The sequence below is a fragment of the Bombina bombina genome, unplaced genomic scaffold (assembly GCF_027579735.1).
Source record: "Bombina bombina isolate aBomBom1 unplaced genomic scaffold, aBomBom1.pri scaffold_2342, whole genome shotgun sequence".
NCBI lineage: Eukaryota > Metazoa > Chordata > Amphibia > Anura > Bombinatoridae > Bombina > Bombina bombina.
The window spans coordinates 16697-31016 of record NW_026510750.1 but is presented as its reverse complement, the minus strand read 5'-3'; the positions used below and the strand labels follow the sequence as shown (position 1 = coordinate 31016).

The following is a 14320-nucleotide window of genomic DNA, read 5'->3' as shown; positions in this document are numbered from 1 at the left end:
ATATTTCCACCATATCCGTTCCCTGGTGGAGGCGTATGTGGCACTCTGGCTTCGTTTTGTGGATTACATCCTTCTCTGGAGAGGTAGAAGGGATCTTTTGGAAAACTTTTTGAGCATTTTAAATACAGATAATGGATATAACATTTTCCTCACTAGTGAAATCAGCCGAGATGAAGCTATATTTTTGGATTTATCCATTAATAAGGAAGGGAGACGTCTAGTTACCAGGGTACATCAAAAGTCAACGGCCACAAATAGTCTCTTACATGCAAGTAGCCATCATCCTGAAAGTTTAAAAACTGGGATACCAGTGGGCCAGTTCCTCAGATTGAGGAGGAACTGTTCTGATGTAGATGATTTTGAGAAGCAAGCAAGAGATATGTCCCGCAGGTTTTTAGAGAGAGGCTACTCAAAAAGACATGTAAAAAAAAGCATGGACACGAGCTAGAAATAGTGCAAGAAATGACTTGCTATATAAAAAACGTGTAGCAAGGGAAGATGCTGATAAGGTATGATTGATTACAAGGTTCAATTCCCATTGGGGTAAATTGAGGTGCATAATGAAAAAATATTGGCATATGTTAACCATTGATGCTGAGCTAAAAGAATATGTAGGAGACTATCCGCTCTTAACAGCACATAGAGCTTTGAGTCTTAAGGATAAGCTGGTACAGAGTGAATATAGTAGGAAAAAACCTACATCCACATGGCTGAGTGAAAGACGTAAATGGCAGGGCTGTAGCCCTTGTGGACATTGTGTGTATTGCAGGTTTATTCAGAAAACCTGCAAATTTGAAACCACAACAGGTAGACAATACAAAATAAAGCAATGGATTACCTGTAATAGCACAGGAGTCATTTACCTTTTGCACTGTTCATGTCCCCTTTATTATATAGGGAAAACCAAACCTGACGTGAAAGACCGAGTGAGGGAGCATAGGGATGATATCAAGAATAAGGTGCAAGACAGCCCAGTGGCCAGGCACTTTGAACGGTATCACAACTCAGATTTTACAATTATGAAAGTGACAGGGATACAACACATCAAACAGCACCGCCGAGGAGGTGATGTAGATACAATGCTACTCCAAAATAAATCCCGCTGGATTTATCGATTAGATACACTGGCTCCAAAAGGTCTTAATGAAAAAATCGATTTCTCATGCTTTCTATAGGGGGGTCTATCTTTATAAAAGGTTTATTTATTTAATTCTGGCAGGCTATAGAAAAGCATAATGGTTGTACTACATAACCTCTCCCAGATTGACAAAGTGTCAGGAGCTATGTTACACTGTGCTTAGTGTGAGCTAGATTGCCATTTCCAAAAACACATACCTCTTTTCTGTTTGCGCAGAGACAAGAATTGAAATGTATGTGCGCAAATCATGTCTTAATATGTTTTCAATAAAGTTGCTGTATTGTGATGTTCTGTAAATATGTCAATTAGAATTGTATATAAAGGCTGTGCTCGCCACTATCAAGCATCCAATGAAGCCCTGAGGTCAGCCCACAAAGGGGAGGGGCGAAACGCGTCATGCCTGACGTTTCATGAGAGCGGCAACTTTTGAAGTAGAGGAATAACTTGCCTGGCAGCGGTTAATGGAGTGACCGTGTTCACTGTGAATTTGCTTTACCAGCGCATACAACAGCAGCCTTGGTGTCCAAAAGCTTCCTTCTTGCAATCGAAAAAAGGTGCAGTGATAAAGAGGAGGTCCATTGTGCCATGGATATACCGGAATCCGCTGCTGCTTGAGTTCAGCTTTTCGGAACGGATATGGTGGAAATATATTCAGCAGGCTAAAGGAATGTACCGCGAATTGTGGTGAGGCTGCTTATTTGTTATCAGCTGGTTTACACAGGAACACTGGAACTTTCTTGTGGCAATAAATCCATTATTAAGGAGCATGTTATATACTCTAAGTGCTCCGATTCTGGGACATTTGTTTCTCATTATCTAATGGCAACATTGTTGCAATTACATTTAACACATAGTTTTATTTATACTAAGGAAGCGTGTTGTTACACTGTTGTGATTTCTGGATATGTATAGTTACTATGTGTCAGAATTGTTATTTATACCAGGCCTGGTAATGTTTAATTCCTCTTTTTAATTGCACTTATATGTTTTGGGGTGATTCAATGTCCCTGGGATACAGGGATTAAGCAAAATAAAACCACTTATCTTCCCTGACTTTTGAGTGCCGCCTTGTCATTCTTTTGCATAACTATAGACAATAATGGTTATGTCTCTTCTTATTTAATATATTGTGTAAATGCTTGAACTTACTCTTACATATGTGTGTGTATCTATATCTCTGCCAGCCGGGTGGCATTATGAAGTAACTGGGTGCGGACAGTGTAATATTTCTAATATTGTATCACTTTCAGCTATCCATAGCACAAATTAATTGCATAATTTAACATAAATGTATTTAATGATAATTTATGCAATCAAAATTGAACAATTTTTTAATACTGGCTAATTGTAACTTATAGCTGGGTGGTCAGTAAAATCAACTGGGTGGGGCACCCACTGAAACGGTCCTGGGGAGAACACTCTCTCTGTGTTTGTGTAGCTTGATGTCCTAACCCTTGATGAATTGTGTAGTTTGTCTTTATAACTTCTGTTTGCTTTCCCCTTATAATTCTCTATAGATTGTCAGTTGATGGTATTGTGTTCATATGGTGTCAGAGCTTTAATCAACACTTGACATTTTTCTAACTACAATTTGTATGTTTAAATGCATAAATGATGTATTAAAAATGGATGCTATTATTTTAAAATGTTATTAGTACAAAAGTCTGCACTTAAAATCATTTATCAAATTATTCAGACTTCTCTACATCTTATGAAATTCCCACATTGTTAATTGTTCTCTTTCTCTTGTTAAGTGTAGTCAGTCCACGGGTCATCCATTACTTATGGGATTATATCTCTTCCCCAACAGGAAGTTGCAAGAGGATCACCCAAGCAGAGCTGCTATATAGCTCCTCCCCTCACATGTCATATCCAGTCATTCTCTTGCAACCTAACTAAAGATAGGTCGTTGTGAGAGGTCTGTGGTGTTTTTAAACTTAGTTTATTTCTTCAATCAAAAGTTTGTTATTTTAAATGGCACCGGAGTGTGCTGTTTGTTTCTCAGGCAGCATTAGAAGAAGAATCTGCCTGCGTTTTCTATGATCTTAGCAGACGTAACTAAGATCCACTGGCTGTTCTCGCACATTCTGAGGAGTGAGGTAACTTCAGAAAAGGGGAATAGCATGCAGGGCCCCCCTGCAAACGAGGTATGTGCAGTAAATTATTTTTCTAAGCAATGTAATTGACTGAGAAATTACTGCTGATACCAATGTAATGTAAGTTCAGCCTTAAATGCAGTGGTAGCGACTGGTATTAGGCTGATGAGTGTGTGTACACTGAAGTATTTTTCTAGGGAATGGAATTTGACTCAGAAAATACTGTTAATACTGAAGTAATGTATGAGCCTTAACTGCAGTAAAAGCGACTGGTAGCAGGCTTATTAATAACACTTCATAACTTTTAAAATATATGTTCAAAACGTTTACTGGCATGTTAATCGTTTTTTGTGAGGTGCTTGGTGATAAAACTTATTGGGGCATGATTTTTACCACATGGCTAACTTTTGTTTCTGCATAGAAACAGTTAACTGAGCTTCCCCACTGTTGTAATATCAGTGCGAGGGGCCTATTTTAGCGCTTTTTTGCGCAGTAAAAATTCAGTCACAATCTTCCTACTTCATCCTCCATGATCCAGGACGTCTCTAGAGAGCTCAGGGGTCTTCAAAATTCATTTTGAGGGAGGTAATCAGTCACAGCAGACCTGTGACAGTGTGTTTGACTGTGATAAAAACGTTAATTATTAAATTGTTATCCGTTTTTGGGTATTAAGGGGTTAATCATCCATTTGCTGGTGGGTGCAATCCTTTGCTAACTTAATACATTTACTGTGAAAATTTGGTTGCTATAACTAATTTGGTTCATTGTTATTTCAACTGTGACAGCTTTTTGTGCTTCTTAAAGGCACAGTAGCGTTTTTTATATTGCTTGTAAATTTATTTGAAAAGTATTTTCCAAGCTTGCTAGTCTCATTGCTAGTCTGTTTAAACATGTCTGACACAGATGAATCTGTTTGTTCACTATGTATGAAGGCCAATGTGGAGCCCCATAGAAGGTTGTGTACTAAATGCATTGATGTAACTTGAAATAAAAGTCAGTCTTTACATATAAAGAAATTATCACCAGACAACGAGGGGGAAGTTATGCCGACTAACTCCCCTCACGTGTCAGTACCTTCGCCTCCCGCTCAGGAGGTGCGTGATTTTGTGGCGCCAAGTACATCAGGGAGGCCCTTACAAATCACTTTGCAAGACATGGCTACTGTTATGACAGAAGTATTATCTAAATTGCCAGAATTAAGAGGCAAACGTGATAGCTCTGGGTTAAGGACAGAGCGCGCTGATGATGTGAGAGCCATGTCCGATACTGCGTCACAATTTGCAGAACATGAAGACGGAGAGCTTCATTCTGTGGGTGACGGATCTGATCCAGGGAGACTGGATTCAGAGATTTCTATTTTTAAATTTAAGCTTGAGAACCTCCGCATATTGCTAGGGGAGGTATTAGCGGCTCTGAATGATTGTAACACGTTTGCAATTCCAGAAAAATTATGTAGGTTGGATAGATACTATGCGGTACCAGTGTGTACTGACGTGTTTCCTATACCTAAAAGGCTTACAGAGATTATTAGCAAGGAGTGGGATAGACCCGGTGTGCCTTTTTCCCCTCCTCCCATATTTAGGAAAATGTTTCCTATAGACGCCACCACACGAGACTTATGGCAGACGGTCCCTAAGGTGGAGGGAGCAGTTTCTACTTTAGCTAAGCGTACCACTATCCCGGTGGAGGATAGTTGTACCTTTTCAGATCCAATGGATAAGAAATTAGAGGGTTACCTTAAGAAAATGTTTGTTCAACAAGGTTTTATCTTGCAGCCCCTTGCATGCATTGCGCCTGTCACTGCTGCGGCGGCATTCTGGTTTGAGTCTCTGGAAGAGGCCATTCGCACAGCTCCATTGGATGAAATTATGAACAAGCTTAAAGCACTTAAGCTAGCTAACGCATTTGTTTCTGATGCCGTCGTACATTTAACCAAACTTATGGCTAAGAACTCCGGATTCGCCATCCAAGCGCGCAGAGCGCTATGGCTTAAATCCTGGTCAGCTGACGTGACTTCTAAATCTAAATTGCTTAATATTCCTTTCAAAGGGCAGACCTTTGAAAGGAAACCTCAAGGCAGGAGCAGCATCAACTTCCTCCGCTCCAAAACAGGAAGGGGCTGTTGCTCGTTACAGACAGGGCTGGAAAACTAACCAGTCCTGGAACAAGGGCAAGCAGGCCAGAAAACCTGCTGCTGCCCCTAAGACAGCATGAAGAGAGGGCCCCCTATCCGGAAACGGATCTAGTGGGGGGCAGACTTTCTCTCTTCGCCCAGGCTTGGGCAAGAGATGTCCAGGATCCCTGGGCGTTGGAGATCATATCTCAGGGATATCTTCTGGATTTCAAAGCTTCTCCTCCACAAGGGAGATTTCATCTTTCAAGGTTATCAGCAAACCAAATAAAGAAAGAGGCGTTTCTACGCTGTGTACAAGACCTCTTACTAATGGGGGTGATCCACCCAGTTCCGCGGACGGAACACGGGCAAGGATTCTATTCAAATCTGTTTGTGGTTCCCAAGAAAGAGGGAACCTTCAGACCAATCTTGGACTTAAAAATCCTAAACAAATTCCTAAGAGTTCCATCATTCAAAATGGAAACTATTCGAACCATCCTACCCATGATCCAAGAGGGTCAGTACATGACCACTGTGGACTTAAAGGATACCTACCTTCACATACCGATTCACAAGGATCATTATCGGTACCTAAGATTTGCCTTCCTAGACAGGCATTACCAGTTTGTAGCTCTTCCCTTCGGGTTAGCTACAGCTCCAAGAATCTTTACAAAGGTTCTGGGCTCACTTCTGGCGGTACTAAGACCGCGAGGCATAGCGGTGGCTCCGTACCTAGACGACATTCTGATACAAGCGTCAAGTTTCCAAACTGCCAAGTCTCATACAGAGGTAGTTCTGGCATTTCTAAGGTCGCATGGGTGGAAGGTGAACGTGGAAAAGAGTTCTCTATTACCACTCACATGGGTTCCCTTCCTAAGGACTCTTATAGATTCTGTAGAGATGAAAATTTACCTGACGGAGGCCAGGTTATCAAAACTTCTGAATGCTTGCCGTGCCCTTCATTCCATTCCACACCCGTCAGTAGCTCAGTGCATGGAAGTAATCGGCTTAATGGTAGCGGCAATGGACATAGTACCATTTGAGCGCCTGCATCTCAGACCGCTGCAATTGTGCATGCTAAGTCAGTGGAATGGGGATTACTCAGATTTGTCCCCTCTACTAAATCTGGATCAAGAGACCAGAGATTCTCTTCTATGGTGGCTTTCTCGGCCCCACCTGTCCAAGGGGATGACCTTTCGCAGGCCAGATTGGACGATTGTAACAAGACGCCAGCCTTCTAGGTTGGGGCGCAGTCTGGAATTCCCTGAAGGCTCAGGGATCATGGACTCAGGAGGAGAAACTCCTCCCAATAAATATTCTGGAGTTAAGAGCAATATTCAATGTTCTTCTAGCTTGGCCTCAGTTAGCAACTCTGAGGTTCATCAGATTTCTGTCGGACAACATCACGACTGTGGCTTACATCAATCATCAAGGGGGAACCAGGAGTTCCCTAGCGATGTTGGAAGTCTCAAAGATAATTCGCTGGGCAGAGTCTCACTCTTGCCACCTGTCAGCGATCTACATCCCAGGCGTGAAGAACTGGGAGGCGGATTTTCTAAGTCGCCAGACTTTTCATTCGGGGGAGTGGGAACTTCATCCGGAGGTCTTCGCTCAACTGATTCATCGTTGGGGCAAACCAGATCTGGATCTCATGGCGTCTCGCCAGAACGCCAAGCTTCCTTGTTACGGATCCAGGACCAGGGACCCGGGAGCGGTGCTGATAGATGCTCTGACAGCCCCTTGGGTCTTCAACATGGCTTATGTGTTTTCACCATTTCCGATGCTACCTCGACTGATTGCCAAGATCAAACAGGAGAGAGCATCGGTGATTCTGATAGCGCCTGCGTGGCCACGCAGGACCTGGTATGCAGACCTAGTGGACATGTCGTCCTGTCCACCATGGTCTCTGCCTCTGAGGCAGGACCTTCTAATTCAGGGTCCTTTCAACCATCCAAATCTAATTTCTCTGAGGCTGACTGCATGGAGATTGAACGCTTGATTCTATCAAAGCGTGGCTTCTCTGAGTCGGTTATTGATACCTTAATACAGTCTAGGAAACCTGTTACCAGAAGAATTTACCATAAGATATGGCTTAAATATTTATATTGGTGCGAATCCAAGAGTTACTCATGGAGTAAGGTTAGGATTCCTAGGATATTGTCTTTTCTACAATAGGGTTTAGAAAAGGGCTTATCCGCTAGTTCGTTAAAGGGACAGATTTCTGCTCTGTCTATTCTTCTACACAAGCGTCTTGCAGAAATTCCAGACGTTCAGGCTTTTTGTCATGCTTTGGCTAGGATTAAGCCTGTGTTTAAGACTGTTGCTCTGCCGTGGAGCTTAAACTTAGTTCTTAACGTTCTGCAAGGCATTCCATTTGAACCCCTTCATTCCATTGATATCAAGCTGTTATCTTGGAAAGTTCTGTTTTTGATGGCTATTTCCTCGGCTCGAAGAGTCTCTGAGTTATCTGCCTTACATTGTGATTCTCCTTATCTGATTTTTCATTCAGACAAGGTAGTTCTGCGTACTAAACCTGAGTTCTTACCTAAGGTAGTTTCTAACAGGAATATCAATCAAGAGATTGTTGTTCCATCATTGTGTCCTAACCCTTCTTCAAAGAAGGAACGACTTTTGCATAATCTGGACGTAGTCCGTGCCCTGAAGTTCTATTTGCAGGCAACTAAAGATTTTCGTCAAACTTCTTCCCTGTTTGTCGTTTACTCTGGACAGAGGAGAGGTCAAAAGGCTTCGGCTACCTCTCTCTCCTTTTGGCTTCGTAGCATAATACGTTTAGCCTATGAGACTTCTGGACAGCAGCCTCCTGAAAGAATTACAGCTCATTCTACTAGAGCTGTGGCTTCCACCTGGGCCTTTAAAAATGAGGCTTCTGTTGAACAGATTTGCAAGGCTGCGACTTGGTCTTCACTTCACACTTTTTCAAAATTTTACAAATTTGACACTTTTGCTTCTTCGGAGGCTATTTTTGGGAGAAAGGTACTTCAGGCAGTGGTTCCCTCCGTTTAAAGTTCCTGCCTTGTCCCTCCCTTCATCCGTGTACTTTAGCTTTGGTATTGGTATCCCATAAGTAATGGATGACCCGTGGACTGACTACACTTAACAAGAGAAAACATAATTTATGCTTACCTGATAAATTTATTTCTCTTGTAGTGTAGTCAGTCCACGGCCCGCCCTGTCTTTTAAGGCAGATCTAAATTTTAATTAAACTCCAGTCACCACTGCACCCTATGGTTTCTCCTTTCTCGTCTTGTTTCGGTCGAATGACTGGATATGACATGTGAGGGGAGGAGCTATATAGCAGCTCTGCTTGGGTGATCCTCTTGCAACTTCCTGTTGGGGAAGAGATATAATCCCATAAGTAATGGATGACCCGTGGACTGACTACACTACAAGAGAAATAAATTTATCAGGTAAGCATAAATTATGTTTTTTCAAATTTTCTTAATGAATTGATTGTCACTTTAAGTATATGTAATAATTTTAAAGTACCATAAAAAATTAAAGCCACCATTGGGATGTGTTTTTTTTATACATAATCTGCCATATTATTTATTATTATTTTGTGTTTTATTTTTTTTGTAGCCACCTCATGCAGGAAAGCTATTGTCTGTTTTAAAGCACATGCCTCAGAAGTATGGTCCTGATGCATTTTTCAACTTTCCAGGAAAAAGTGCTGCAGTAAGTAAAGTAAATTATGATGAAAATATTGAAGCTTGTGCACCACATCATTTTTTCTTTTCTAAGGAACAAGGGATAGATATATGCATATTAATATTGCTCTTTAAATCCACATCAAAAACTGCCACAAACTCCCCATCCTGGCTGTGGTAAGGTACTTCTTTCAGCACATATACCAGTGCAATAAGTAGCCCTTAAAGGGACATTAAACACCTAATGAAAATGGCTGAAACCTACTTTTTCTTATAAATAAAAATAAAATAATCACTGCTGTTTATTTTATCTGTTCCTCTTACCCCAAACTTTTCAAAGGGATTGTTTTGAAATACAGTGTTGAGCCAGTGCCAAATTTCCTATGTAAGCTGCCATATTGTAGCGTGCGTTACAGGGCTCATTAGTCACATGACACAGCATATTGGCTGTTACAGTACTTAGAGAATATAACATTTGCCTGCAGTGTGTGAGCTGCAGTGAGACACATTTCTCAGTTAGGTTGTAAATAGATTTCATTTGCCAGTCTATTGTATATAATACACATTAAGCAGCAAATGCTAAGTGCATTACCTATTTTTTTTTAACTTCCCCCCACAGTTTTACTTTTTCAAACTCCACAAGTTTTCTGCTCTAAGCAGAGCGTTCAGTCACTGTTGTTGTCAATTACTGACATCATGCTCCAGGAGGGGGGAGAGGGAGGGGGAAACTATAACGGAACGGAGTGTAGTTTGTGGAGATGATTTCTGCCTTTCATGACCTTTGATCCTGGTAATGTGAATCACTAAGGGCTGACAGCTTAGTGTTCGTTTAGCAAGGATCGTTGGTATGCATTTTTTATCAGTGTGATCTTCTCCACAGCGTTTTGGCCGTGAGTCGGCCTTTATCAATGTGATGACAAGCAATGTAGAGTATTTTATACTGTATAGTGAAATTCTTTTTTTTTTTTTTTTTTTTTTTCCTGTTTTCTTTTTTAGGCTATTGCTCTACCTCCAATAGCCAAATGGCCATATCAGAATGGATTCACATTTCATACTTGGATAAGGATGGATCCCATAAACAACATAAATGTGGATAAGGCTAAACCATATTTGTACTGGTAAGTTTTTAAATTATTTTAGTATTTTGGACACAGAGTAATTGACATTTATTAGTTGTGTTTAATATACTTTTGTTTTATTTTTTATGAATGAACTGTTGCATTACATTACTTTTCCTGACTTTCTTCCATAGTTTTAGAACAAACAAAGGACTTGGCTATTCGGCTCATTTTGTTGGAGGCTGCTTAATTGTCACATCCATAAAGTCCAAGGGAAAAGGCTTCCAACACTGTGTGAAATATGATTTCAAGCCGCAGAAGGTAAGGAATTGTTGTCTAAACAATATTTTATTTAAATAAACCTTATTAACTGAGATCCAATTTTACTCCTTGGCTACCAAAAAGGGTATTCAATGTGTTACTGCCAGTCTTGCAACCAACAGATTAAAGGGGCAAAATTAAATGCTCTGATGTGTTTAAATATTGCTTATTGGTGGCTGTGTGCATTGCTGCTCCAGCTCTAATTTAACTATGTGTTTAGACCCTGTAGAAAGGCTAAGGGAAATGGAAAGGCTCACAATAAATAAGCACATATTATGTTTTTTTTAGAAATGCTAAACACACTTATTTATCTCTGTTTATTTTAAAAATTCCAGCGTTTAATTGGTGTTGCGCATGCTTGCTAGTAAGTCTATCCAAAGCACAAACTGTAGGCACAAATCTGCCAGCATAATGAGTAAAATAATTTTCCTTTTATATTAAGTGATGCATTCTCTAGGGCAGACTGTAGTGCATTACAGCAATCAATCCCTTTGACTTAAAGGTATAATAAAGTAAACATGCCATTCTAGATAAAATTATTTATTATGCATAGTGAAAAAAACTTTGTAATGTTATTTTTTTGCCCGACTTTCCTGTAACACAAATCTGAAAACTGTAGTGTGTGTGTGTGTTTTTTTTTATTGCCCCTGAAATGCAGGAGGGCTTTATGGGGAACCTCACCCTCATACATACTGCACAATAATTGCTTGATATTTACCTGTTCCTAAATGGCCGTAGCAAAGGATATAAAGGGTTATATCCCTGGACTGCATATACAATTAATTTAGAGAACACTGCTTACAGCCCTGTCACTATGAAATGACTTGCAAATCTAGTTTTATTAATTGGCCTATTGATGTTTTTGTAGATTTAATAAACACTTATGTACTTTTTTAAGAATGAGTACAAAAACTAACCTTTATTTTTAATTGTAATAAAAATGTATCATCTTTGTTGGATGTATTGACAAAACTGCTAATTGTGAATGAGAATTGCAACAAATAGGACTATGAAACTAATGGTTGTAAATAGAGCCCTGATTGGAGAACATATCAAACTAATACCTCACAGAAAAATTGGCTTTTGAAGTGGGAGGCAGAGCGCGGGCTTTTTGAATTTCTATATTAATAAGTAAGTTATAGCGCATCTTTATTACAACTGATGAATTAAACTCCATCTAAAATATCACTAATATTCCAGGTCTGCTTTTATAAATTAGAGTTTACCATCACTTTAACAATACACTTTTTTTTTTCTTTTTCAGTGGTATATGGTTTCAATAGTCCACATTTACAATCGGTGGAAGAACAGCGAGCTACGGTGTTATGTGAATGGTGAATTGGCATCATTTGGGGAGATAACCTGGCTTGTCAATACAAGTGATGTAAGTTATGTGTAGTTATTAACTAGCTGGTCAGTAATTGTTTTCATTTTAAAACCCATTATATCTACTAAAAAGTAGTTCTGAGAAGCTCTATTAATTAGTGTATGCAATTACTTGTGTATCACTCATATAGACTTGTCCCCCCCCCCCCCCCCCCACCAAGGGGAACAAGTCCCAAAACTCCACTATACACTGTATTGCTAATGCAAGTTCCACCTTCCAATTGTTGTTGTTTTTTTTGTCTTATGGACATGATTCATTGTAGTCTGTTTTCTCTCGTTTGATTTATTTAAAAAAAAAAAAACAGCAGCATTTTACAGACTCGATGGTACAACACATGTATTATTTATATCTCAAATATAATATTATTTTTTTTTACAAATGGAGAAGGATTTTAATATGTGAGCTAATGTAGGGTTTGCCACCACCTTTTCATGTGGATATGACAACTCTTCTTCCTGCTACTGAAAGCCTTTTTTCATTCTCTCTCTGGTTGCAGCCCCAGTGACAATCAAGCTGCTTTAAAAATGCTCACTCCAAAATGCTCATTCTGTAATAACATAACATATAGCAGCTCTTGTATTAAACTCTTGGTTAGGAGTAAATGGGTTGCATGACCAAGAAGCTTTTGATTCTGTGATATTCTAACGGTAAGTGTAGCGGGAGCAAGAGGTCGGCTTCAAATTGGGAGATCTGTTTAAAACTATCCCTGGAGGTGGTGTGCCAGAGGTCCGAGACTGTAATGGCCCCCAGCTGGGCCCATTTGAGTGGGGGGGTATCCAAACCTGTAAGTAGGCCAGCAAGAGAAGTTATAGGGGAGGGGTGCGGGGGCTATTTGTGGAGAATGACTGAGTTTGTCCCAGAAATTGATACATTCACAAATAGAATTTATCAAATTTGGTTCTCTGCGGCAATGGAGAGGGGTCCATATCAGGTCTCGGAGATCTAAGTTGAAGGCCAATGAAGCATGCTCAATTGCTCTCCATCTACTCAAGGAGTATCTAACTCCCCATTGAGCAACATGAGTGAGCATTGCTCCCTCATAGTATCGTATCACAGAGGGTGAACCAATACCTCCACGGTTCTTAGGGAGCTGGAGAATTTTGTGTGCCACTCTGGGGGGCTTACCATGCCAGATGTGTTTGGTTAGTTCACTCTGAAATTGTAAGAGGATGTGTTTAGAAACCGAAACAAGTATGTAAGCTTGGGCAGGAAGGACATTTTTAGAGCTGCCAATCTATCCAACCATGAGACATGGGTAAGATTCCAATTATTTTTAAGGGAGCGAAGCTCAGAAAGTAAAGGAAGATAATTATCCTCGACGACTTGATTTAAGTCGCTGGTTAACTTGACGCCCAAATGTAGGATGGAGGACTCCGTCCAACTGAAGGCAAACTTAGATTTCATTGGTGCTATTAGAGCGTTTGGGACATCCTGCATGTATATCTCAGTTTTTGATAGGTTCAGCCTATAATAGGAGTGGGCATTAAATGAGTCTAGAAGTTTTAGCAGTCTGGGGATAGTGAGTGCAGGATCTGACGAGAAAAGAGTATCGTTGTCTGCAAATAAGTCTATTTTATGAACAGTACCAAAAAGAGGGATACCCCTAATTTGAGGAACGGCTCTAATCTGCTCAGCCAGAGGCTCAATAGCCATCGCAAATAGTAGGTGCGACGGAGGGCAACCCTGTCTGGTGCCATTAGTTATGTTGAATGGAGTAAACTGAAAACCAAGTCCTCTCACCAGGGCAGAGGGGGCAGAATATAGGGCCTTAATTGCTCTGATCAAGTCACTGGGGAATCGGAATCTCTCAAGGACTTCCCATAGAAACTGCCATCTCACGCGATCAAAAGCCTTCTCGGCATCTAATGAAATGATAGCTAATGGATTATGAAGTCTAGAGGAGAGGCTAAGAATGTTTAGTAAGCGCCTAGTGTTATCAGGGCCCTCTCGTTTTGGGACAAATCCCACCTGATCCGGGTTAATGAGGTGCGGTAGGAGGTTTGCTACCCGATTAGCTAATAATTTTGAATAGAACTTTATGTTGGTGTTGAGTGATATTGGCCTGTAGCTGGCACATAATGTGGGGTCCTTATTTGGTTTTAGTATCGTTTTGATGGTAGCTTTGAGAAATTATTTTTTGAGATTGCCCTCCTCTAGGGCTAGATTGAAGAGCCTGAGGAGTAAGGGGGAGAGTTCTCGGTTCTATATTTTATAGAAGTGAACTGGGAAGCCATCTGGGCCAGGGGATTTGAAGGACTTTGAGTTTTTGAGGACTTGCTGTATTTCAGCAATTGGAAAAGGGGAACCTAAGAGGTCGCGATGTTCTGAAGAGTACGGGGAGATTTAAGGACTTTAGATACTTGAGCATGCATTCCGGGGATGTCGATTGAGGCTTTTTGGAGGTGTTTGTTATAGAGATTTGAGTAGTATTTAGCAAATTCTTCTCCAATTTCGGATGGAATTTGAAGGAGGGAATGTGCAGAACGTATACTGTGGATGCGCAAGGCACCAGTCCTGTTTCTGAGTTTGTTAGCCAGAA

General features: G+C 40.5%; 1 protein-coding gene across 1 annotated transcript in view; it reads left to right on the top strand.

Moving 5' to 3' along the window:
• Positions 1-578: 578 nt before the first annotated feature.
• The window catches only part of LOC128643357 (lipopolysaccharide-responsive and beige-like anchor protein), a gene marked incomplete at its 3' end in the record, with an annotated part of 29182 nt that continues 15440 nt past the window's right edge, over positions 579-14320 (top strand). The window contains exons 1-6 of the mRNA XM_053696288.1: positions 579-723; positions 898-1070; positions 8948-9043; positions 10012-10133; positions 10268-10394; positions 11659-11778. Of these exons, the coding sequence (XP_053552263.1) occupies positions 579-723; positions 898-1070; positions 8948-9043; positions 10012-10133; positions 10268-10394; positions 11659-11778 (783 nt within the window). The remainder of the gene's footprint in view (positions 724-897; positions 1071-8947; positions 9044-10011; positions 10134-10267; positions 10395-11658; positions 11779-14320) is intronic.